Source organism: Plectropomus leopardus, chromosome 3, assembly GCF_008729295.1.
Source record: "Plectropomus leopardus isolate mb chromosome 3, YSFRI_Pleo_2.0, whole genome shotgun sequence".
Classification (NCBI taxonomy): Eukaryota; Metazoa; Chordata; class Actinopteri; order Perciformes; family Serranidae; genus Plectropomus; species Plectropomus leopardus.
The window spans coordinates 37,410,311-37,434,627 of NC_056465.1; the positions used below are offsets into that span (position 1 = coordinate 37,410,311).

Sequence of the window (24,317 nt, forward strand, 5' to 3'; positions counted from 1 at the left end):
TTTCAGGTGTTTTTAATGCAGAAAAACGTCTCTAGTGGACCGATGGTTAAAGCCCGATTGATTTTATAATTAAAGTAAACTCCAAAAACATTCATTTGAATTTGCAATATTAATAATTTATATAATAAAAAAGAAACCGTACTGAGTGTCTGTGCAATATTGCCACACAAAAATATCACAATACTGCGCTGCATAAAGCATGTGCGGTCAGAGTTTTCTAAAAAATTTGGGAGCAGCTGTCAGACCGTAAGCAGCAGGAATCCAACAGGAGGGAGAAAAACGAAAAAAAACGCTGAAAAACCTTTAAATCCCCAAAAAGCTGACTTTATGTTTTCTGTGTGTTCAGATTGATCCAGAAGGACAGACGGAGAGCGAGGGACGACGATGTTTGAAAATGTCCCCACAGGTAAATCTCGTCCCCCGGTTCTCAGGTTTGGTTTGCAGATGTCGTCTCCGTGTGTGAAAACGCGCCTCGTTTGTCCTCAGTGTCGTCAGCCGAGCGGCAGCAGGTACTGGGAGCTCTGGAGCGTCTGCAGGCCAAACTGGTGCAGCGGGAGGAGTGGACCCACAGCGAGACCATGGGGAACCTGAGGGACACCCTGCAGAGTCCGCTCTTCAGCCACATCCTGACCCTGCAGCACTCCATCAAACAGCTGCGAAACCAGGTGAGCGCCGGAAAAACATCTGGATCAGAACCGAACCGGCACGAGCTCACGAGAGCACAAATCAGACCAGCACAGCGGCAGGGAAGTTTGAATAAAAAAAAAAAAAAGAAAAATGACCTGAAAATCAGCAGAAAAAGATTAAAAATAAGAATAAAATAAAAAAAAAAAAAAGCTTATGTACAAATGCGTGTACGTATTCATCAAACAGCTGCGAAACCAGCTGAGCGACAGAAAAAACATCTGGATCAGAACCGAACCGGCACGAGCTCACGAGACGCACGTCTGCTCACAAATCATAAAGAGACCCAGAGGAGCTCGTTTTTCGTGGATCGAAATGTTAAAACGCTGAATCAGAATCGAAAAGCAGCTTCAACTTCAGTCGGTCAATCAAACTTTATTGATTATTGATATCAGCTTTCAGACAAATCAAATTCAGAGTGCGTTAAAGTAGCTGCGTCTCCATCACAGATTTGTGCAAAACTGAAGCAATTTTTTCAAAATTTTGATAAAATACACAGTTGTGAGATGAGTTTCCAAACGATTGTAAGTAAAAAATAAATCAGTTAATTATATAATAATAATAAATATTAAATATTGGATAATAATTTATACTAGATCAATAAAAACACAATAATAGTAACAGTAAAAAAAAAATAATAGTAACAACAATATTAAAAATAGACGATTAAAAAAATAAGATAAAAAATCTATTTATACGAAGTTTGCTTACATACTTTAGTACATGTGAACAAAAAATGAAATAAATACACTTTGTTGACTAAATAAAATAAAATATTGTCTGGAATATTTGGATTGAAATGGTGCTCCTGTTTATTTTGGTTTAATGGCGGTTGGCGTCCGTAAAGTGGCATTACGGCGCCGCAGTGTTTCACTCCGTATCAGCTATGAAAACGCTGCAGTTTGGACAAATCTGGCTTTTTTCCGAATCTCCTGAAACACCACCTCGTGTGAGCACAAGTTTCTGTTGAAATTGCCTAATTATCAGATACCAGATCCAGCTGGTATCTGATAATTTGGACCGATACCTGATCTTAATATCGGATCAGTGCGTCCCTGAAAATAATCATAATAATTAAAATAATGATAAAAAAAAGTGTGAAATAATCTCTAGTGATACTGTAACTAAAATAAAATGATTATTTAGTTCCTGATTCATAACTGCAGCGGCGTGAAGTTTGGCAGCTCTGCAGACTGATGATGTGGCATGTGTAGCTCCGCCCCGCCGCCGTCAGCCAATCAGCTGTCAGAGCGCCGCCGCCTCCCGCCCAGCGCGGTGACCTGTCAGCGGGGCTGAGCGGGGACATTGAATCCCCCTCTGCATCCCCATCTGTATTCAGCTCCAGCTGGGACCGACGCCGAGCCTTTACAATAAACAATCTGCGGGCCAAATTAAGATAATGGCAATAACCGACGCCGGGCTTCATATTCTAAGTGCTGCGAAGGTCAGAGCTGAGTCTATGAAAGCGTCGGGCGGGAGCCGCCGGAGGGTATATGAAGCGGGGAGTTCTCTCTCTTTCTTTATTTATTTTCCTCCCTCCCCCCCGGCGCTCTGCGGATCTATCAAGCTTTAATATCTAGTGTCTTGGTTTGAGTAACGGCCTTGTCGAGGCGGTATTGATGAAATGGCTCGGGATCCTGCTCCGTCAGCCCGGCCTAAATAAGCCGCAGACTGATAAGTTTCCACAATGTGAGTGTAAAGGTCATTAATACATTACCTGTTCAGAGAGAGCGCGCCTGCAGAGGAATCTATTGATTTTCTTTTTCTCCTCTCTCCTCCCCACTTACCCCCCGGCCTCGCCGCCTCGTTTTTTTTTGCTCTATGTCTTTCTCTTTTGTCGACAACGTCCTTGCATATAGAGCGTCCGTCTCTCCTTCTGTCCGTCTGTCTCTGTCCTCTCTCTGGTTAAAAACCTCCTTACAATCAAAACGTCATTCAAATCATGTAAATCTTTAATAATTGTTCCTTTTCTGTGTTTATTCTGTCTCTTCTGCATGAATGTTCATATTAATAATGATTTATTCTTATTTATTTATAGGGTGGAGGGAGGTGGTGTCATCTGCTAGTTTTGTTGATTTAAATTTAAAAGCAGAAGAAGAATCTGAAATCGCGCTCCGGAGTTACACTTTGGTCCTCAAAGTGCATTTACATTTACAATGAAAATATTTCTTTCTGTTGAAATTTAGATTTTTGAATTTAACAAACTCCAACACGAAAGCTTTGATTAACTGCCGTTAGAAAGTGTTTGATCAGAACTGAAACTTTCAACATAATAATGATAATAATAATAATAAACTTTGTTTATGTAGCACCTTTCATACAAGAAATGCAGCACATGCTTTTCAAAAACAGAAAATCACGGAAATACACGCAGCAAGTACTTAACATCAAGAGACATAAAGACATAATAAAACCTGCATGTAAAACCAAAATAAACTCTGAATCGAAAGCATGAAATGCATCTTCACATGGATAAAACCTGCCTGATAATAACATGCCTGATAATACTCGTGAAAAGTAAAATAAGAAGAAAAAATGCACAGATTCCATAACATAAGTTAATAATAAAACCCACTGACATTATCAATAAAAATCACACTGAAAACAGCGTAGAAATTTCCTAAAATTAAAGAAAACACAGCATTTTAAAGCGATGCAGTAATTGTGAAGCAGATTGCGATCATATACGGCAGCTTTTTTTATAAAGTAAAAAACGAATGAATGAAACGAGCTCCCTGACATTTAACTTTGCTCACACTCTTTCATTCATTCATTTTATCGGCGAGCATGAGAATAAAGATAATCAGCAAAATGCCGAATAACGCTGGCGTCCGCTGATAACGGCCACCGATCACTACCACCACACAAGTGAGCATCTACAGCTGCATCCAAATATCTGTATAAAATTCAGAAAACTTCAGAATCTCCATCAGTTATTTAAGAAAGTGAAATTTTAATATATTCTAGACTTGTTACAGAAACCAACATTTTCAAGCATTTTTCTATTTGAAGTTTAATAATGTGGCCTACAGCTAGAAAAATGAGAAAAATGTAAAAATAAATAAAATAAAAATAAATTTAACATTTCTGTGCTGTAAATCACTTTTTGAATGATTTTAGGAAATAATCTAATAAAACAAAAAAAAAAGATAATTCTTGAAATATTTTGATTTATGTGTGATGAATATACAATATATGAAAATTAAATTTTCAAAATTAAACTAAATTACAAAGAAAATTGAACTTTTTCATGATATTCTAATTTTTTAGATGCACCTGAAAACACAGTCAGATTGATAAGTTACAGAATTAAAATTTCCTCCTCTCTTCTCCTCTCCTGCTCCTCCTCCTCCTCCTCTCTTCCTCTCCTCCTCCTCCTCTTCTCATCCTCCTCCTCCTCTCTTCCTCTCCTCCTCCTCCTCCTCCTCCTCCTCCTCCTCCTCTGCAGCTGAGCAGTATGCCTCCTGATGCCTGCAGTGACTTCACTTTCTCCAGAAAGGGTCAGCTGATCATGAGTGCAGTTCATCCAGCCAGCAGCTCGGCCCCGCCCACCCTGTCCGCCTCCTCCTCCCTCCTGACCAATGGCTCATCTCTGCCCGTCCGTCAGACTCCGCCCTCGTCTGACCTCCTCCTGCAGAAGTGGATCCTCGCCGCCGCCAAGGTGGGTGGAGCTTCACACACAGACATACCTGCACAGCATGCATATATAAGAAGACATTAAATCTGTGTGTGTGTGTGTGTGTGTGTGTGTGTGTGTGTGTGCGCGCGCGCGCGCACGTGTGTGTGCTTGTGCGTGCAGGGCCGTCACACGGAGCTGTGTCAGCTGACTCGGCCTCTGTCCGGAGGTCTGGGCTTCAGCGTGGTCGGGCTGAATCCAGCAGGAACCAGCAGTCAGGGCGTCTTCGTCAAACACATCCAGCCTGGAGGCATCGCACACAGGTTCACCTCTACAGCTTTAACTCACAAAGTTTCACCCAAAGAGGCTTTCAGGTGTTCGGCACAAATCTCCACAGATCTTTACGTCTCTGCAGATCCTTTAAAACGTCCAGGTTTTTGTTTCCTGTCTGCCAGGCAGCCGTCGTTGGCAACAGTCGAGGCCGGAGGCATTAGGGTTGTGCATCAGTCACGTTCTTGTGAACGCGATATCTTCAGAAATCCCAGAGGGAATTTCTTGAAATTTGGCACAAACGTCCACTTGGACTCAAAAAAAAACGATTGGATTTTGGTGGTCAAAGGTCAAAGGTGAAGGTCACTGTGACCTTGTCTTTTGCATACCTGTTAGCGCGACAACTCAGGAACACATTGATGAAATTTCTTTGAATTTGGCACAAACGTCTACATGGACACAAAAAATTAAAAATGACAATTTAGTGGTCATAGATCAAAGGTCAAGGTCACTGTGACCTCATGCCTCTGCAGTAGTGATAGCTTAGGCTGTGTGTGTGACGGGGACATGATGAGAGGACATGATGAGAGGACATGATGAGAGGACATGATGAGAGGACATGATGAGAAGACATGATGAGAGGACATGATGAGAGGACATGATGAGAGGACACGCAGCACGCGGGTTTTTTAAAACAATGTTATAACTGTTTTTGGTCAGTGTTAAGAGACTGTACGCACTGATTTAAAGTCTCGTGGAGAACCTCAATTGTCAAGACCCTTGAGGGTTTTTTGGGTTTCCCTTGCATGTCTCCTGTTGTAGAAATGAGCTGTGATTTTTAACATTTGCTAAATAAAAATGAAATCAAACAGCTGCAGAATAAAAACTGATTACTAAAGCTAACCAACCTGCTGAATATCAGTAAGAGATAAATATCAGCGATTTTGTTTGTCTGCATGACAATACTGAAGCGTCCCGACTGCTGTGTCTCTGCTGCTGCTGCAGGGACGGACGTCTCCAGGAGAGGGACCAGATCCTGGTGATTAACGGCTGTCCTCTGGAGCCGGGGATCAGCCAGCAGCAGGCCCTGACCCTCCTGCAGCAGCCCGGAGAGACCGTGGAGCTGGTGGTGGCCAGGGACCGCCCACTCAGCACATCATCATCGTCATCATCACAGCCCGTCGCCAACGCCTTCAGCACGGTAAGAAACGTCTCGCCGCCTGTGTCACCTGGACATAAACCAGCGTCCTCCACAAACAGCGTCCTGGTTATTCAGGACAGATTTCACTGGGTGATCTGGTGAACTGGTCTTTTTGCCAAAAATCACGAAAAACCTTTTATGTGTCTGTCAGTGAACTGATTAAACAAACAAGACGCAGCTTGTAATTTAGTGAGCTTTAGACGTGTCTGTGTTTTTAACCCTTCAGGGCCCGTTTTAATATAACACACACTCGTATCTTTGTGCACAAAATGCTCTTTTCAAAATCAAGCTTAAAAAGTATTAGACATTAATATGATTTTTTACTTACATTGAGTAACCACCATCAGTCTTAATCATAAATATCAAATATTCATTAATGTTTAGAGTTTTAACCCTTGAAATGCCAGGTTTTTGTCATGATGCCACTATGCCTTTAGATGAAAAACAACAGAAAAAGTGAATTATTAATCTATATCCTACATACCAAGTAGATTTTTTTTGATCATCACAGCCTGGGATATGTGAGCAAAAAACTGACTTCCCGCCTCAAAACATGTCTATATTTTTTATAATTACATATTTTAAAATATGTTACAGAATATTAAGCATTTTAAGCAGGTATTTTTTTTGTTTAGTTTAGATTTTTTTTTTGTAATTTTTTTTTTACTTTCTACAAATCTTTTTTGGTGCTAATTTCTGAGGTCATTTCTTCTCAAGGCATTTATTGCTTCCTTCCCATATAAGCCAGTTAACTTCAGAGGGTTAATTTTAAAAAAACTCTGAACTAAAATCTCCAAATCTGTTGGTAAAAGAAATAACTATTTTATTGTAGACTCAGTTAAAGTGAGAAACAGAAAGTGTGTTTTGTGATCTCACTCAGCTGTGCTTGCAGCAGATTCTTTAATCTGCAAGAAGAAAAGCTGCAGTATAACTCCAGATGGGAGCTGCACGTCTGACACTAAAGTTTTATTGTTGGTTGTTTGAGAGAAACCGGAGAAACACGCTGATATCAAGAAATGAAGTCCCTTCCAAATATTAAGCATCCATTTTAGGGTAAAATAAAATCAATATTAAGAATTTGATGCAGAAAGTTAAAGTGTCGGAGATAGTAAACTCCCTGCTGTACAATTAAAATGAGCATTTTGGGGTTTCTTCGTGCGTGTTGAGCTGTAAAACTGTGTGTCAGCCTTTCTCAGTTTGGAACAAAACGTGGAGGAACTTAAATTTGTTCATTGTCGAAGTTTTATCACTCAGTAAGAAATTATTTTTTAAAGTCTGATCCTAAACCAGCAGAGCTGAAATCAGCTTTATGACGTCCACGCACACACGCGCACACACACACACACACACACACAGACACACACAGACACACACAGACACACACAGACACACACAGACATCACCCAGCCGCTTGGCTGTCACTCAAAACAAGCATCGCAGTGCGAGCGTCAATCATAGGCGGAGGTCACTTTGAGGCCGCGGCTCTGTATCAGAGTGAGACCTCCTGCTTTATGAGGAGCTGCGAGTCTGCTGACATTGACTCGGATGATTTTTATGACCTTTTTAAAGCCTATAGGAAATCAAGTTAGTGCTCCACTTGCAGCATCGCGCCTGACAATATGTATTTAAGTCTGTGAGGAGGCGCGATCAATGAATGTCGACATGACGGGAGAGTCAAAGAAAACAGGCCGCCAGGCGGGAGAGAGGGAGCGCAGAGGAGGTGCAGGGCCGGAGATAAAAACCAGGAAGTGACGTCAATATTAAACTAATAATAATAATAACAATTTTTTTTTGTATAGCACCTTTCATACAAGAAATGCAGCCCAACGTGCATGACAAGAAAGAAATTAAATGTTCCAAGTGCTTCACATCAAAACATGTAAAAGACAAAAAGACACAATGAAAACTGCATGGAAAAATAAAATCCAATCAGAAGAGAATACACAGAATGCATCTTCAGATGGATAAAATCCACATGATAATACACGTAAAACTAAGATAAAAATTTAGTGCACAGAATGCATAACATGAAATGGAAAATAAAATAAATAAAATATTACCCTCTGACATTATTAATAAAATGAGCTTAAAAATAGAGTATATAAAATGCATAAAATAAAGGAAATTACAACATCTTAAAGATGTGCAGCAGTGCACAAGTGTGAAGGGTCAAAGGTCAAATTAGAGGTGAAGATGAGGGACGATAAGCGATTTTATCACAGACTGAGATTTAAAGAAAACAAAAAAACATTCACAGTTATTGATCATTGAGTGAATTTTCATTATTGCGATAATCGTGAATATCGTGTCCTGCAGCACTCTTATGTTGCCTGTAAATCATCCTAACAGAGCGGTGAGGCACGACGAATTTTTGTAGGCCAAACAGGAAGTTAGCACCGCACTGGTTCCCTCGTCAAAACGTCTGACGTCCCAAAAACCACCGTTTAGCCTCTGGTCAGCAGCCGCCTTTTTTAAAGACGCCTAAAACCATAAAAGTTCCTGTGTAAACCACACACCTTATTTAACCCTTTAAACCCTGGACCAACATCTGTTTTCTTGTGCTTCTTTCAGACGCCTTTCATAAGTATTTAAATCTTTAAAATGTAATTTGGTTAGATTTCTTTCGGAAACTGAAAAAAAAGGCTATCAGCAACTTGGCATGAAATGTCCTGCAGATTGCAAATATATATAAATATATGCAAAATATATTTATATAATACTCAGAACATTTATATTTTATTATAATTATATATTATAGCACCTTTTTCAGGTAATTTCCCTTTTTAAAAAATATTTATTTCAGGTAATTTTCTTGTGACTTTTTATTGATTTCTTGCTGTTTTTTGCAATAATTTCTTCTGAAGTTGCTCATTGTCTTTTTTCCATGTTTTTGAAAGAAATAAAGCTAAGTTGCTTAGATTTCAAAGGGTTAAGGCATTTTACCGAAAACCCATTAAAAAAAAACATAAAGACTTTGAGCCAAAGAAATGGACTTCTGCGTTTTAGGACTCTTTACTTCACCGCTTTATTACTTTTAATGAATAAAAGATGTAGAACTGTTGTATAAAAGCAGTATGACACATGAGGTCATGATGTTGCTGAGATTTTCCTCGACGGCCGAATCACAGCCACGATGATATTCAGTCCAACATCACGGCCTCACGTGTGATATCGCATCATCGCTCGCCACTTTCATTAAACTTGTAGTGCGGACTCTGCCATCCACTTGAGTTGGAACGACGTTTAAAATGAACTTTTTATCTTTCTCAATGTGGACGGCCTTTAACCCTTTGAAATCCGAGCAAATTGGCTTGATTTCTTTTAAAAACACAAGAAAATTACCTGAAATTTAAGGACAAAAAAAAAAGAAAATGTAAAAAACTGAAACAACGTAAAAAATAAATAAACATATATATATATATATAATATATATATATATATATATATATATATATATCGTATGGAGGAAGACAAACGAGGGGGCGACAGAGCGGAGCAGGTCCGGACTGTTAGATGTAGATAAAAAATATAGATAAAATAGTTAATAACTATAAATGCAGTTTGGGATTTTTTCTAATAATTAACCTCTAATAGTTTCTTATTGCCTTTTCAGCTACGTTTTCAAAATAAATCAAATCGACTCGCTCATGTTTTACGGTTTAAACGCTTGTGAAAGGCCTCTGAATGAAACACAAAAAAACTGATGCTGTTCCAGGTTTCAAAGGGTTAACCGTACGTGCGCCTGAAATATTGGGCCGACGGCACTCGAGGACATGAAAATGTTGCAGAACTTTGACATTAAAATAAGCAAAAGAAAAAAGACGTGAGGAAGACAAACGAGGCGGCGACAGAGCGGAGCAGGTCCGGACTGTTAATGTGAGCCGAGGATCACAGGTCGGACGCCGCCGTAATGATTCTGCCCGCTCTGCTGTCGGGTCATTATCACACAGAATTACACTGCCCCTCTTGTTTGTTACCCTCCTCCTCCTGCTCCTCCTGCTCCTCCTCCTCCTCCTCCTCCTCCTCCTCCTCCTCCTCCTCCTCCTCCCGGCTCGTTGGATCCGGGCCACGTCCTGCATACCTCCGATCCTCCTGCTTTTGTTTTATTCATGTCCCGTTTCTATCGAGGTCACGTTTAATGGAGCCACGGGCATAAAAAACACAGCTCTGGCTGGGATTTTATTGCCGTTCTCCTGGCCTGGCTAACTATCCGTCTCCCGGAGCCGGGACTCCTCCGCCGGGCACATCCAGGCGGCTCTGACCCGCCGTCACAGCTGACGCGTCGGTCCTGACGGCTCCGCTCTCCGGCGCTGACAGGAAACCGCTCGCCGTGCAGCCGCTCATAAAACGGGCATAAATCAGCCGGTCGGATGTGATTTTACAGCTTTTGTCTATTTAGTGAACATTTTCCCACCATCGATTAGGACGGCGTGTCAGCGGATGCACTTTTTATTTTTATTTATGGCTGTCCTAAAAATGATTAAAAAAAGCAGGAAGAGCGGAGATAAAAGCTAACAGATTGTGTGATTAAAGAAACCTGAGGGGCCTTTAAAAGTGCCTCCGCTCACAGGAAATGAGCTCAACAACAACTGCAGGAAGTTTATAAACTTTACTGACAACTGCGCCGTCACATGGCCCGCCTCCTGACAGTCAGAGGTTGTCAGTCATTTAAAAACAAACAAAAAAACCCTCTGACTCTCCCAGCATGAAGGTGAGTAGCAGTTTATTTTGCCTGCGCGCCGGAAACATCATTATGTGTTTTTTTGGGATGTGTGTCCGTCCCTTTATCATAAACACGATATGTCAAGAGTGCAGCGAGGGAATTTCTTTGAATTTGGCACAAATGTCCTCTAGGATTTAAGGATGAAGTTATTAGATTTTGGTGGTCAAAGGTCAAGGTCGCTGTGACCTCGTCTGTTTTTCTCATGAACACAGTATCTCAAAAAACACTCTGAGGGAATTTATTCACATTTTTTGCACAAACGTCCACATGGACTGAAAAAGTGTGACCTCAAACATCTAAATCTTTCTTTCTTTGTAATTCCACTTTTATCGCTAAGAGGCCAAACAGCCAGACACAAGCAACTGTACAAAAACTTTAAGTTGTGTAGTTTAAGTGTACAAATGAGATGTTTTTAAAATCAAAAACAAAAAGTTGAAAACATTATAAATCTGTCAACTTTCAGTACTTTTGACAGTTCTTCATCAGCTGTTTTGGAGGGGTTGCACGGCTCGGTTTGGCACGGCTCGGCACGGCTTGGTAGCGGGATGTGGTACATGCTGCACGTTTTGATGAAATGATGATAATAATAATAGGAAAGATAAATTGGTTAAATGCTTCTCGTGTTCTCCAGAATACGCCTGCAACTATGGTGATTTTATTGTCAATTATTTAATGATTATTTTTTTAGATTATTCAGTTCGTTGTTTGGTCTATAAAGTGTCGAAAAAAATGAGAAAACTGTCAATCTGTCATCCCAAAGCGCAAGATGCCGTCCTCAAATGTTTTGTCCAAAACCCAAATATACTCTGTTTATTACTTTGACCCATTAATCAGTTATCAAATTCAGTGGAGATTAATGTGATTTGATGAATTGTTGCACCCTCATTCTGACACTTTTTGCATCGGCTGGCAGGTCGAATTTAAATGTTTTCTGCAACTTTTCACGCTACAAAGAGAAGAATGTGCCATAAAACAACTCAGGGAGATGTTAAAAACAGTCTAGGAGACACAAATGTGGCTTCCTCTTGTGTAGTCTGTGCAGAACCTGAGAAATCCAACCCCTTTTACCTGAAAAAACCCAGAAAAGTCCCTGCAGTAACGGATCCCCTCCTGTGAAAAGAGTGAACTTCTGCTGGAGAGAAAAGCATCCAGCTCGTTCAGCGCGATCCGACTTTATCAGGCAAACAGCCTCCTCCAGCGTCCGGGGATCAGCTGAGGAGGAGTGTTGTTTCATTAGACAGAGGGAGACCTCCTGTATCAGATCACAGCTGTAATAAAACACTCTGTGTGTGTGTGTGTGTGTGTGTGTGTGTGTGTGTGTGTGTGTGTGTGTGTGTGTGTGTGTGTGTGTGAGAGTGAGAGAGAGAGAGAGAGAGAGCAGGTATCTGCTGCCGCCTCTCATTGATCAGCAGCTGGTATCAGAGAGGAGGAAATGCTCTTGGCTGGTAATTACCTGCTGAGGTTCGGTTTAACGACCTCTCACCTCGGGACAGATAGTCGGCCGGCAGCTCTGTGAGCCGGCTGCTGAGCCGTCAGGACCAAACACATAAAACACATGAAAGGAGTCGCTGTTAAATGGTCCGGGTTTGATCCGCTAAAAGAAATAATAATTGGATCAAATTGTTTTGCCTTCAGCTGTCTCTGGAATAAAACGCTTTGAATCGAATTCATTTTGATTCCTGAAATGCAGCTTGTTAACTTTGATGGCGCTGATTTTTGAGTTTTTCGATTTGAATGTTAAACAGATTGACTCATTAAAAATGTTCACCAACAGCTGCAATTTACCAAACAAGACAGAAAAATAGAGAGAAACAGAGATTTGAATTCCTGTCTGATGCTGAGCTCAAATGTTCGGCCTCATGTTGAGTTCTTTAAAGAGCTAAATGAAAACAAACAAACAAACAAACAAACAAACAAAAAACAAGGCAGGGCGGCTTTATTTGAATAGCATATTTCATACAACAAGGCAACTCAAAGTGCTTCACAGAGCAATGAAATACAAATAAAAGATACAGATTTACAATAAAAGACAAAAGAGACAATAAATACAAGATAAAATCAATTACTAAATGATTTTTAAAAATAAATAAATACATAAATCACTGTTAAAAATGACAAAAGTGCAGACAAGAGGTGCAAAGATAAAAAGATCATTTAAAATCAAGTTCAAAAAGAAGTTTGAAGTAGAGCTGGGTGATATGGAATAAAGTCTTATCACGATGTTTTTTTCATATATGTCGATATCGATATATATCACGATATACATCAAATTAGTATTTCTGTCGAGCTTAAAGGTTCCTTTGAAGATGTCATAATGTTAATTTTGGTTTAAATATTTATTTTCTGTCAGACATCGAACATGACAAATATACTGTAGAACAGCATCACCAGCTGGAGGACCTATTCTACTAAAACTCACAGAGGTCCAGGCACTAAAATGTCCTCCCAGCAAAGGTCCGAGCCTCATACCTCAAATCAATATCACCATTAACTGAACATTTTACTTGATTACGATTAAAGAACAATTATTTTGAATTTTTTTTAGAATTTTTAAATAACTGAAATACCCAACATGGGCAAGATTATGTCGGTTAAGAGGTTCTGAATGTGGGTTTCGATTATTTTTCGATTAACTGCCCAGTACTACTCCTAAAAAGATATTGTTCTCATTCTTACATTTATTACAACGTGGTTAACTCGGGGAGGCTGTTTGTATCGGCCTCCAGCTTCTTGACCTCTTGACACATTCTTTTATTTTTAAAATTCATCTGCATTTTATGCAGTTTTTAATTGTATGCGAATAAACTAAAGTAACTATGACGTTTGTTTTGGGGAATCTGGCAAAATAAAGACGAACTTCTTCTTGGTTTAAAATGTTGTTGAGGTCTTTAAGAGTTCCCTGTCTCAGTGTAAGACACATCACTGTCATTGTCTCACGTTGTCTCTGTCCTCCGTCTTTATTTTAAGGATCAGTGGGGTCACGTGGAGGAGATCGAGCTGGTGAACGATGGGTCTGGTTTGGGCTTTGGCATCGTGGGCGGAAGGACGACCGGCGTGGTGGTCAGGACGCTCCTCCCAAACAGCGTGGCTGACAGGGTGAGTCCAGCTGATGCGAAAACATCAGAATATTACTGAAAAAAACATCCAAACCTCGGCGTCGGCGGGAATGAAGCTGCGTTCATGTGATGTCGGAAGGTCGGAGTTTCCGAGCTGGGAAGTCCGACTTCATCGTGTTTGTGAGCTTTGAGGTCGTGGTTTCATTTTAAACAAGAGGATAGATAGATATTCATGTTGACCATTTAAAACAACAGAAAAAGAAAAAAATTAAACAAAATGGCAAAAACAAAAATGGACGCTCACCTATACTCGATGAACAGATTCAAATAAACAAGAAACTAAATCGAGCATGTTCGAAAAAGAGTATTAGGAAGTTTAAATATTCATGAAATCAAACATTTCTAAGTTTCTTACCATTGACTAAACATTCACTTTTGCCCGCCATGTTTTTACAGGTGTGTCTCAAAAAATCTGAATATTGTGAAAAGTTCAGTTTTTTAAGAAAGTGAAATGTTAAACGAAAACACATAAACGAAAATGTTCAAGTGTTTTTCTAATAATTAATTTTAATAATGTGGCCTACAGCTAGAAAAATGTAAAAAATAAAATAAAAATAATATATTTCCAAATTTTAGAAACACCCGACCCAAAAACACAGAGGAGCTGAGGGCCGAATGTTAATAACATAACAAACATAAATGAACAGACTTTTCACTGTTGGACGTTGAATGATTTTAGGAAATATTCTAATAATCTGAGATTCTGGATTTCTGATTCTCATGAGCTATAAGACGTAATCATCAAAACTAAAACAAAAAAAGGCTTAAAATATTTTGATTTATGTGTGATGATTAAACAAGATATGAAAGTTTACCTTTTTAAATTCAATTATGAAGAAAATTGAACTTTTTCACAATATTCAAATTTTTTGAGATGCACCGGTACATTTATGATGTCAAGTGGTTTTATGAAATAAGATGATGCTTTATTTAGTTTTTATTTACTCAAGCTGTCAACAATCAGCTGAAATGCGTAAATATAATAATAAAAACGTCGGTAAGGTCGCCCTCCAGCAGTCGTCTACAGTGTGCGACCGAATGTCCCAACGACAAACTCTGCTGCATGAGAAACACATTTTAGACATTAAACGTCCAGGGAAACCCTGTCCAGTCTCAATATACACGTGGGATATAATAACAATATTGATAATGTTGTCAGTGTTAGTTTTCTGGCTGCTGCAGAGTTCACAGTTTGCTGCAGCTAACAGACGCACAAACTCAAATGTGACTCTACAAAAAGTCACTGAGAGCTACGAGGAACAAAATAACCAGATATATAATTTTTTACCGTCAGTTGTTGATGCTGTTAACATGATTTCTGACATTTCTGCTGAAACGTCACGCAAACGTCACAACTCTGCAATTACCACTTTGGAGGGCCGTTCATGTGCGTAAATACAGTAAATTGGATATTTCCGAGGAGCACGTGAAGGCAGCATCATTAAACCACAGCAGGTAATTTCTGACTGACTCCGGCTGATTGTCGACTGTGAGTATTAAACCTCCAGCTGCTTCAGGATCAGCAGAAATTAGAGCTCAGCGGACGTTTTCTGCATAAATAACAGTTAAAAGACAAACAGAGCATCAGAGCCGGCAGCAGCAGCAGGACTCGAGGAGGAATTATCGCCCTGTAAGTGGATTAATTAGATTAATTAGATTAATTGGACAAGATTAATTTCTCTGCAAGGAAACGGAAAGAGCTCAGACACCAGGACGCGTGTAACCGCCCGGCTCCTCCACACACTTCCTGTCAGTCTGTTCAAATACAGGCGGAGTCGCTCTTTCTTCTCTTATCTTCATCCCCCCGTCGTCCTCATTTTCTGTCTCTTCTACTTGATATCCGTTTGACGTTTTGCTTCCTGTCCTCCTCATTGGTCAGTTTGTAGCTGACGTCACAGTTTAGTTGGTGTGAAAATGACGATTTTAAAACGCTATAAATTCAAATGCAGATATTTAACCCTTGTGCGCTGTCACAGTCAGTGTTGCTGCTAACCGTTGAGATATCCCAAACTGTCAGCAGCAAAAATAAGCTACTAATAATTCATTTTTGTTTGTTTTTTTCACCTAAAAACATAGTGGCATGATGACGAAAATCTGATATTTAATGGGTTAAAATTCTCAAAATTAAGAATATTTGATATTTATGATTAGGACTAATGCTGGTTATCATTTTGATTCTTTTCACCATTTCTGAGGTGTTTTCAAAATGCTGTAGCTGTTAATATTTAAAATAAATCTGAGGAAATAATGTGAGTTGGTAGATGTTTATATTTAGAAGGTCGATTTAGTCATTATTTTTATTTTATTGTATTTTATTTTTTGATATTTATAATTAGGACTGCTGCGGGTTAAAAAAATAAACTCAGTAAAAGTAGAAAATCATATTAATGTATAATATTTTTAAAGCTTGCTTTTGAAAAACTCATTTAGTGTGCAGTGTTGTGAGTGTGTGTGATATTAAAGCGGGCCCTAAGGGGTTAAATGATGGCGATGAAGAGCAGCGCTGCACGTGCAGCTCAAATAAACAAATATTGGACAAAATCATGTCTGATTCCTCTCCTCCAATCAGGACGGGCGTCTCCGCACAGGTGACCACATCCTTCGCATTGGGGTGACGCCCACCAGCGGCCTCACCAGCGACCAGGTCGTCAAGGTGCTGCAGGGATGTGGGAGTCACGTGACGCTGCTGATCGCCAGAGATCCCCGGGGTCAGAGGTCACAGGCGCCGCCTCCCCCGCCACCTCCTGACTCGGCTCCCGTCTCCTCCTTACCGCCCCGCCCCCCCCAACGCCGAGTCAGCAAGACGGTGAGCGGTCAGAAAAAACGCCACATCGTGGTCTTTTTAAGACCAAACGTGTCTCTAGGATTTTAGGACGTTTTTAAAATTGTAGGACATCTGTAGAGTTGTAAAAAGTTTGTAGGATTTTTGGATGTTTATCAGATGTGAGGACGTTTTTAGGTTTTTAAACATTTCGTATATTTAAGGACATTTCTTGGATTTTAGGACATTTCTAGGATTTTGGGATGTCTTTAAGATGTTTCTAAGATTTTAGGACATTTGTAGTATTTTAGGACATCAGTGTCTCAGCTGTGTCCTCTGTCGGGGGTGTGGGGGATCCTCCTCTGGCTCTTTTTGATCAACAAGCTCTATTTTGATGCTGTTTTATGTCTCTGACACCTTGTGGAGACTAAAAGGACAGAAATTATTCACAGAGTCAATCACTTTATTTTTATTAGGAGTTAGGAGATGGTTGGGGGGCCACACGGCACCTTATAGGGGCCAGATTTGGACCACGAGCTGCAAGTTGGGCATCCCTGCTTTCAGAGAAAAGCTTTTTTTCTGGGCAAACACACAAAGGATGAAAGAGTTAACCGAACATTTGGACTGCGTTTGTGTTTCAGCCGAACCTCGAAGGATACGAGATCCACGAGGTTTCTCTGACCAAGAAGGACGGCCAGAGCCTCGGCATCTCCATCATAGGCTACAACCCCCTGACCAGCCAAGGTAGGACAGGAAGGACCTGCAGAGACACACCAGAGACACACCAGAGACACAGAGAAAATCCCACAGCCTCTCACTGTATAAACTTCATCAACACGCATTAAAACAAAGTTATCACTGATAAACATTTAAATCCAAATCTGTCTCTGTTTACGGTCGACCTGTTACTTCACAATAAAAGACTCAAACTGCCTCCAGTTAAGAGAAACTTCACCTTAAAACTCACTTTACATCTGCCGGGCTTTTATTGTGAAGCAGCTGTGGAGTTTTTATTATTAAGCAGCTTCAGTTTAAAATAATTAGTTTAATTAAAAATAATCTGTTGATTCTCACTGAAATCTTAACTTCAGCACTTAAAACCAAACCAACCAGCAGGAGTCAAATCTTTCATCTCAGCAGGCAGATTAACACTAAATGTCCTCCTCAACTCTGTTTTTGTGATGTCCAACACACCCTCGTCTTTGTATCCCTGCGTCTCTGTGTCCCTGCGTCTCTGTGTCCCTGCGTCTCTGTGTGTCTCTGTATGTCTCTGTATGTCTCTGTATGTCTCTGTATGTCTCTGTATGTCACGGTGTCCCTGTGTCCCTGTGTCCCTGTGTCTCTGTGTCCCTGTGTCTCTCTCTGTGTCCCCGTGTCTCTGATTGTCTCTGTTTGTCACTGTGTCTCTGTGTCCATGTGTCTCTGTGCTTCTGTCTCTCTTGTGTCTCTGTCTGTGCCTCTGTCTCTCTTGTGTCTCTGTCTGTGCCTCTGTCTCTCTTGTGCCTCTGTCTCTCTCTCTGTGTCTCTTGGTGTATCTCTGTCTCTGTCTCTTTCTCTGTCTCTCTCTGTGTCTCTGTGTCTTGTTATCTCTCTCTCTGTCTGTCTCTCTCTGTCCCCCTCTCTCTCTGTCTGTCGCTGTGTCTCTGTGTCTTGTTGTCTCTGTCTGTCTGTCTCCCTGTGTCCCTGTGTGTGTCTCCTGGTTCAGATGCAGTGGGTGTGTTTGTGAAACACGTGGTCCCAGGCAGCGCTGCAGATCACAGCGGAAACATCCGAATCCACGACCGTCTGATCGCTGTGAGAATCCGAATCTTTAATATTCTCGTCTTTGTGTCTTTGACTGTCAGAAAAATAAAGTGCCGCCTTTTTAATCTGCATTTCATTAAACATGAAGGAATGAAAATCCAGAGAAATTACAGCCCGACCTGACCCATGTCCCTCACGCCTCTCTGTCTCTACCTGTCTCTGTCTCTGTCCTTCTGTCTGTCTCAACAGTTGGACGGCGTCAGTCTCCACGGTCTGACCAATCAGGAGGTCCTGGAGGTGATGAAGCACACGGGTCAGACTGTCGTCCTCACTGTGGTCAGGAAGAAACCCCGAGTCCTGGAGAGGTCGCTGGATAAAGGTACACAGACAGACAGACAGGCGGACACTTACAGAGAGACACAGACAGCTTTAACCCTTCAGAGACCGTTTGTTTCATCCTTCATGTTGTGATAGCAGAAAAACAGGACTTGTATTATTTCTGGGTGTCATTCTGGGCTTTTGACTCTGAATTTGTCATTTTGACTATTTTCCACCTGATGAGGTCATTTTGACCATATTTGGCATATGGAGGAAATACATGCTATTTCCACTAGGTGACCTGTCACAGTCAATGTAGCTGCTGATCACTGACATATCCCAGACTGTCAGCAGCTACAGTAATAAATAAATTAATTAAAATAAATTAAGGAATGAATGAATAAACAAATGAAAAAATAAAATAAATCTGCTTAGCATTATTGAAGAAAATTCAGTTTTTGTGTTTTTTTCGTCTAAAAACAAAGCAGCATCATGACAAAAACCTGGCATTTAAAGGGTAAAAAGTCTACAAATGAATAAATATTTGATATTTATGATTAGGACTGATGCTGGTTTAAAAACCTAACTCAATCAAAGTAGAAAATCATATTAGGCTATAATATTTTTTATAGCCTGATTTTGAACAGCGCATTTTGTGTGCAGAGTGGCAGTGTGAGTGTTTGACACTGCACAAAAAAAAGTTTAAAAATCAGTGTTGCTGCTTATTGCAGTCTGTCTTCAGACCTGATTCAGGTCCGGGATGTGATGAGAAATTACAGCTCGGCGGGACTTAAACCCATCAGATGGTATCGGGTTTGGTTGGGTTCAGGCAGACTCAGAGCTCTAAACACAAAGCTATAATTTCACAAAGTTATCTTAGTTTCTTTTGTTGGCATTTTAAACTGACATTTTCAGTTTTGCGCTCTACAGATGACTCCTGCACAGATACATGTCGACATAGCTCTGGCAAAAATAAAGCGACTTTATGCTCCATTAAGTTCATGATTACAGCGTATTAAAACTGTAATCTTCTCCTGTTAGAGAAAGTTAACTCTCCATGTTCAACTTATCTGCGCTTTTCTTCCTATTTCCTGTCTGAAACCTCTCTGCCGCCGTCCTCTCACCCAGATTAAGATGACAAATTTGTTTACAACTCGGTGTAATTTTCCCAAACTCCCTGCAGAGAGCCTGCGATTCCTCCTCCTCCTCTTCCTCCCCCCTCCTCCTTCAGCGTCCACTGAGATTAATTCACCCAGTTCAGGGTCATTTTTTTGTCTTGCGATCGGCCGGCGGCCTGCACCGGTCAGCCTCCAGGCCGGAGAGGAACAAGTGATTTTTTAAAAACAGAAGAGGAGCGCTGGCTCTTATCTCCTCCAGACGTCTTTTTATTTCATTACTGAGGAAACTCAGAGAACTGGGAACCAGCTGAGCTCTCAGCTTCTTATATTCTGCTCATTTCTGCAGCTCTCTTATCTGCAGAGAGTTATGATGATGAGTCTGACAGGAAAATAAACTCCAGTTTTATTTATCACCAACAGTTATGATGAGTCAGGAGGTCAAAGGTCAGAGCACTCAGTGCATTTACATGCACTGAAATGGGCCACAGCCCAGATTTGAGATAAGATAAGATGGAGCTTTATTTATCCTGAGGGGAAGTGATGTCCTGCAGCTGCAAAACAAAGCAGGACAGACTTATGATATTAAAGCAAAAACAATAAAGATTATCAACAAGGTGCAAAAAAACCAAACACACAACGGGCCCATGAGTCTGACAAATGCAGAAGACGGAGAAAACTTTCTCTCCTGAAGATATTCATGTCATTAACCCTTTGAAACCTAAAGCAAGTAAGCTTGATTTCTTTCAAAAAGATCGGAAGGTGGTGAGCAAAAAATTAGCAAGAAATTAATAAGACGAGACATGAAATTTACTGTAAATTGAAATAAGTTATTTCTATAACATAATTTTAAATATATAATTAAGAAAATTGTAAATATGCTTTTGTGTGCAGGATATTTCTTGCTCATTATGTTTTTCCAGTCTTTTGAAAGAAATCAAATCAAATTCTCTCAAGTTTCAGAAATTAATATATATTAACAAAGAAAAATATATATTAGAGAAATATATTCTAATGTCTCCTCTGTGTGTGTGTGCGTGTGTGTGTGCGCGCGCGCGTGGGTGCGTACGTGCGTGTGCGCGCGTGCGTGCGTGCGTATGTGTTTGTTAGTCGAGAGGGAGCCGTCTCGCGTGTCACTGAGGAGGTCATCGGAGGTCAAAGCTCGCTCGTCTGGGTTTGGTGTCACAGCACCAAAGCTTGAATCCTCATACTCGAACACAGCACAGACAACAAGAGGTGAGCTGAAACACGCACGCACGCACGCACGCACGCACGCACTAGGCGGGTTTCTATTAACCCTCAAACTGCACAAATTTAAACTTTGGGATATAAAATATGCCTAATGAAAACGTGTCAATTTTGATTAAAAAAAACTCCCAATTATCGTAGAATAAATTGACGCTCGCATGTGGTGGTATTTCAGGCGATCTGAAAGGGCCGTTTTTGGCAAAACTGTCTGTGCACGGAAAGGCAGATCAATGTCCTGCCAAAAATTCACCCATCAAAACTCTGACAGCACAGAGATGTTGATCATTTGTTTTTACAAAGATTGATTTGCTCTTAAAGTTAAAAAAACTGATGTTTAAAGATGCCATTTTCCAACAGACTGCAATAAGTTTACATGAATTCAAAATGCTGCCAAAAATTCAGTTTTTTAATTTAAAATTCTGAAACGTTACACACTTAACCTACCATGAAAGCTACATTTTGTCATTTTTTTCATGAGCCTTGAAGATTTATTTAGCAAAAATTTGACTGTAAACGCTGCTGTAAACATATACTTGCAAATGTTTTGATGCACTGCAGGCTCCAATTTTGATGAATCAAAAATCTGTGTGGACGACTTGTGTTGGACAGTCTGAAGACGCCCTGCAGCAGCAAATTTGGCAAATACTGAGCAAAAAATGTGGGAGGTTTAATTAGTTTGATGGTTTTTGATAAAAACAGAGTGATGGACTTCATCATTTGTACCACAGTGAAGTGGGCAAAAGTTTCTTCACAGTTGGACCTACATTTTGGTGTAAGCTGCAAAGCTGCAGCATGTTTAAATGATTTGATAGGAATTTTCAAACTTTTGAAATGTAGACGGCCGCTGTGGCGCCACCATCAGGACTGTTGGCTTGTGTTTGCAGCTGAGGAAGTTTTGCATGAGACTGGACTGATGTGCAAAGTTTGGTTTATTTTTATGCATGGGATGTTGGATTTCCTCTGAATAATTATAATAACACTTATAACAACAACAGCAAAAATAATAATAAAATGAAAATTAATGAAAATAATAACAACAATAACAATAATAACAGGGTAATAACAATGTCATCATGACATCATGCATATCGTGAAAGACAATCAGCGATGATTGTTCGTGAACCAGCGTTTAGTCGGTTATTTCTGTCAGCAAAGTCACGGCAACATTTTATGACTCCAGCAGTGATATCCGCGGTGGGGGATTTCCCGCCAAAACACCCATCCGACCAGTTGCGAGCAGCTTCATTGAGGCGGAGAATCCCCTTTTTGTAGAATTTAATAACTCATCAAAACCGAATTTATCATAAAAACAAACAGGTGAACAAACATCAGGGTGATGAGAACAACCGACAGAAACCGTCTTTAGGAAACATTTATTTGTCGTGTACTTGGAGTTTTTAGTTTTATGTCCCATTCACTAACATAGAGGAGCGGGCTTTATGACCTGTACCGCAGTCAGACACCAGTGCTACACCTCAAACTGCTGCTGTTTAAACATGTTAATTATTTACTCAGAAAACTGAAAAAATCTGAAATATTTCCTAAAAAGACTGAACCTTGAAGTGCGTCTCCAGTCTTTGTGAACCAGGATGTGGATTCATGAACTTGGATCAGTATCCGTGTTTGAAAAGCCTCTTAAGTGTAACGGCGTGCACACATGTCAGCGCCGGCCTCTAACAGCACTCCTCTCTGAATTATTTCCTCTCTTTTTATTCCTCATTAGCTTTGCTAAGTGGCCAAAACGCCACGCTAACACTTAGCACGCTGCCGGCCTGCTCCCGGGCCAACAGATGTAAAGTGTCCGAGCCGTCTGACAGCCCGGCGCGATGTATCACCCTGTTTATTCAGCCAAACGCTGCAGATTAATTGCTCCGTGAAGGCCGGGGTTAGCAATGCTAATTTAATCAGAGACGGTTGTTGTAACACGGCCAGACCTGCTGCAAAAATACCTCCAACATGTGAGGAGATTTGTGAGAGCACGGAGGTGTTTTTCTTGAGTCCGGCAGAGGTTTCCTCGCCGAAAAGGGTCAAAGATCTGAAGCGCTTCTCCTCAAAGAGCCGCTCTGTAATCTGCTCCGACGTCCACTGTTTCATGTTCAAACTGCCGCTCTGGAAAACACGTTCGCTCTTTAGGAAAGTGTTGTTGCTCAGACATCTGTGTGTGTGTGTGAGTGTGTGTAAGAGTGCACTAAACACACACACACGCAGTCTCCACAGCTGAAGTTGCTTACTTTACAGTTTGCATTTGAGTCATTTAGGTTTTTGCTTCTAAGCGGTGAATTCCAATGAGGCGACGATCCGCCTGCAGCACTGAGCGTTTGTGCTGCTGCAGAACACTTCAGGTGTTCTTCTGGCTCTGCTGCACAAACACCAGCTGTACAGGTGCGTCTCAAAACATTCAGGATTTTGGGAAAAATAATTTCCATTAGTTATTTAACAAAGTAAAATTTAGATCACATGCTAGACTCATTGCATTTTTCTGTTTTAATTTTAACAGTATGGCCTGTAACACCCACAAATGTAATAAACCTCAAACGAAATACAAATCTGCAGCTTTTAATGTGAAAATCCCACAAACATAATACATTTCCCAAAAACATAATATGAAATTTCCGCAAACGTTCAGAAAAGACATCTATAATTTGTCCAGAAAAGACATCTATATTACGTACGTCATATAGATGTCTTTTCTAAACGTTTACAGGAAATTTCGAATTACGTTTGAAGGAAATTTATTAGGTTTGTGGGATTAATACCTTAAAAGCTTCAGATCTGTAATATGTTTGTGGTTAATAATGTTTGCTGGTGTCTGCCTACAGATATTTTGTGATCCCATGAGGGAAGGACCAGACTGGTACGACACAGTCCTGTGTGTTGTGCATATTGTGCACATGAAAACTGCTTTTCTGGGCTCTGGGAAAATTATAAAAATTTAAAACAGTCATGGATTTAAAAACTCTTTTGTCAAAAGTTTAAAGATGTCTCTTTTACGACAGTGTTTCTATGAAGAAGATGATTTTTGGCCTGTGAAAACACTGCAGAGCCTCCTGGTGCATTTAACTCTAAATTTAAGTTACAAATAAATCATCATCTGATGATGCAGTAATGTATCTTGTTTTTTGCTCAAAGTACGTGTACGTGTGCCACTACTCTTACAGCAGTAGTTTTGCTGCAGTACTGCTTTCAGTACGCGTTGTGTTACAGTACCTGAGGATGCTGCTGATGAGCTGCAGGACGCTGCTGTGTTTTTAATGGCTGAACTGTAATTTTACATCTGTTCCACTGCTTACACAGGCTGTTCTCTATCTGTGTGTGTGTGTGTGTGTGTGTGTGTGTGCGTGTGTGTGTGCGTGTGTGTGTGCGTGTGTGTGTGCGCGTGTGCGTGTGCGTGTGCGTGCAGCTACAGATGCAGAACTGTGGGCTAAATGGGAGCAGGCTCTGGGACCAAAGTACCAAGTTCTGGTGAGACCACAAAAATTTTACACATTTTCGCTGATACTCTCCATCTTTAATGTTAAGTGC

General features: G+C 40.5%; 1 protein-coding gene across 1 annotated transcript in view; it reads left to right on the top strand.

The window, feature by feature from the left end:
- patj (PATJ crumbs cell polarity complex component) overlaps positions 1 to 24,317 on the top strand; it is a 73,578-nt gene that overhangs the window by 1,665 nt on the left and 47,596 nt on the right. The window contains exons 2-13 of the mRNA XM_042484121.1: positions 347 to 406; positions 487 to 665; positions 4,133 to 4,345; positions 4,484 to 4,623; positions 5,576 to 5,771; positions 13,462 to 13,590; positions 16,180 to 16,416; positions 17,013 to 17,115; positions 18,077 to 18,165; positions 18,364 to 18,493; positions 20,658 to 20,783; positions 24,196 to 24,257. Of these exons, the coding sequence (XP_042340055.1) occupies positions 385 to 406; positions 487 to 665; positions 4,133 to 4,345; positions 4,484 to 4,623; positions 5,576 to 5,771; positions 13,462 to 13,590; positions 16,180 to 16,416; positions 17,013 to 17,115; positions 18,077 to 18,165; positions 18,364 to 18,493; positions 20,658 to 20,783; positions 24,196 to 24,257 (1,626 nt within the window). The 5' untranslated portion in view covers positions 347 to 384. The remainder of the gene's footprint in view (positions 1 to 346; positions 407 to 486; positions 666 to 4,132; positions 4,346 to 4,483; positions 4,624 to 5,575; positions 5,772 to 13,461; positions 13,591 to 16,179; positions 16,417 to 17,012; positions 17,116 to 18,076; positions 18,166 to 18,363; positions 18,494 to 20,657; positions 20,784 to 24,195; positions 24,258 to 24,317) is intronic.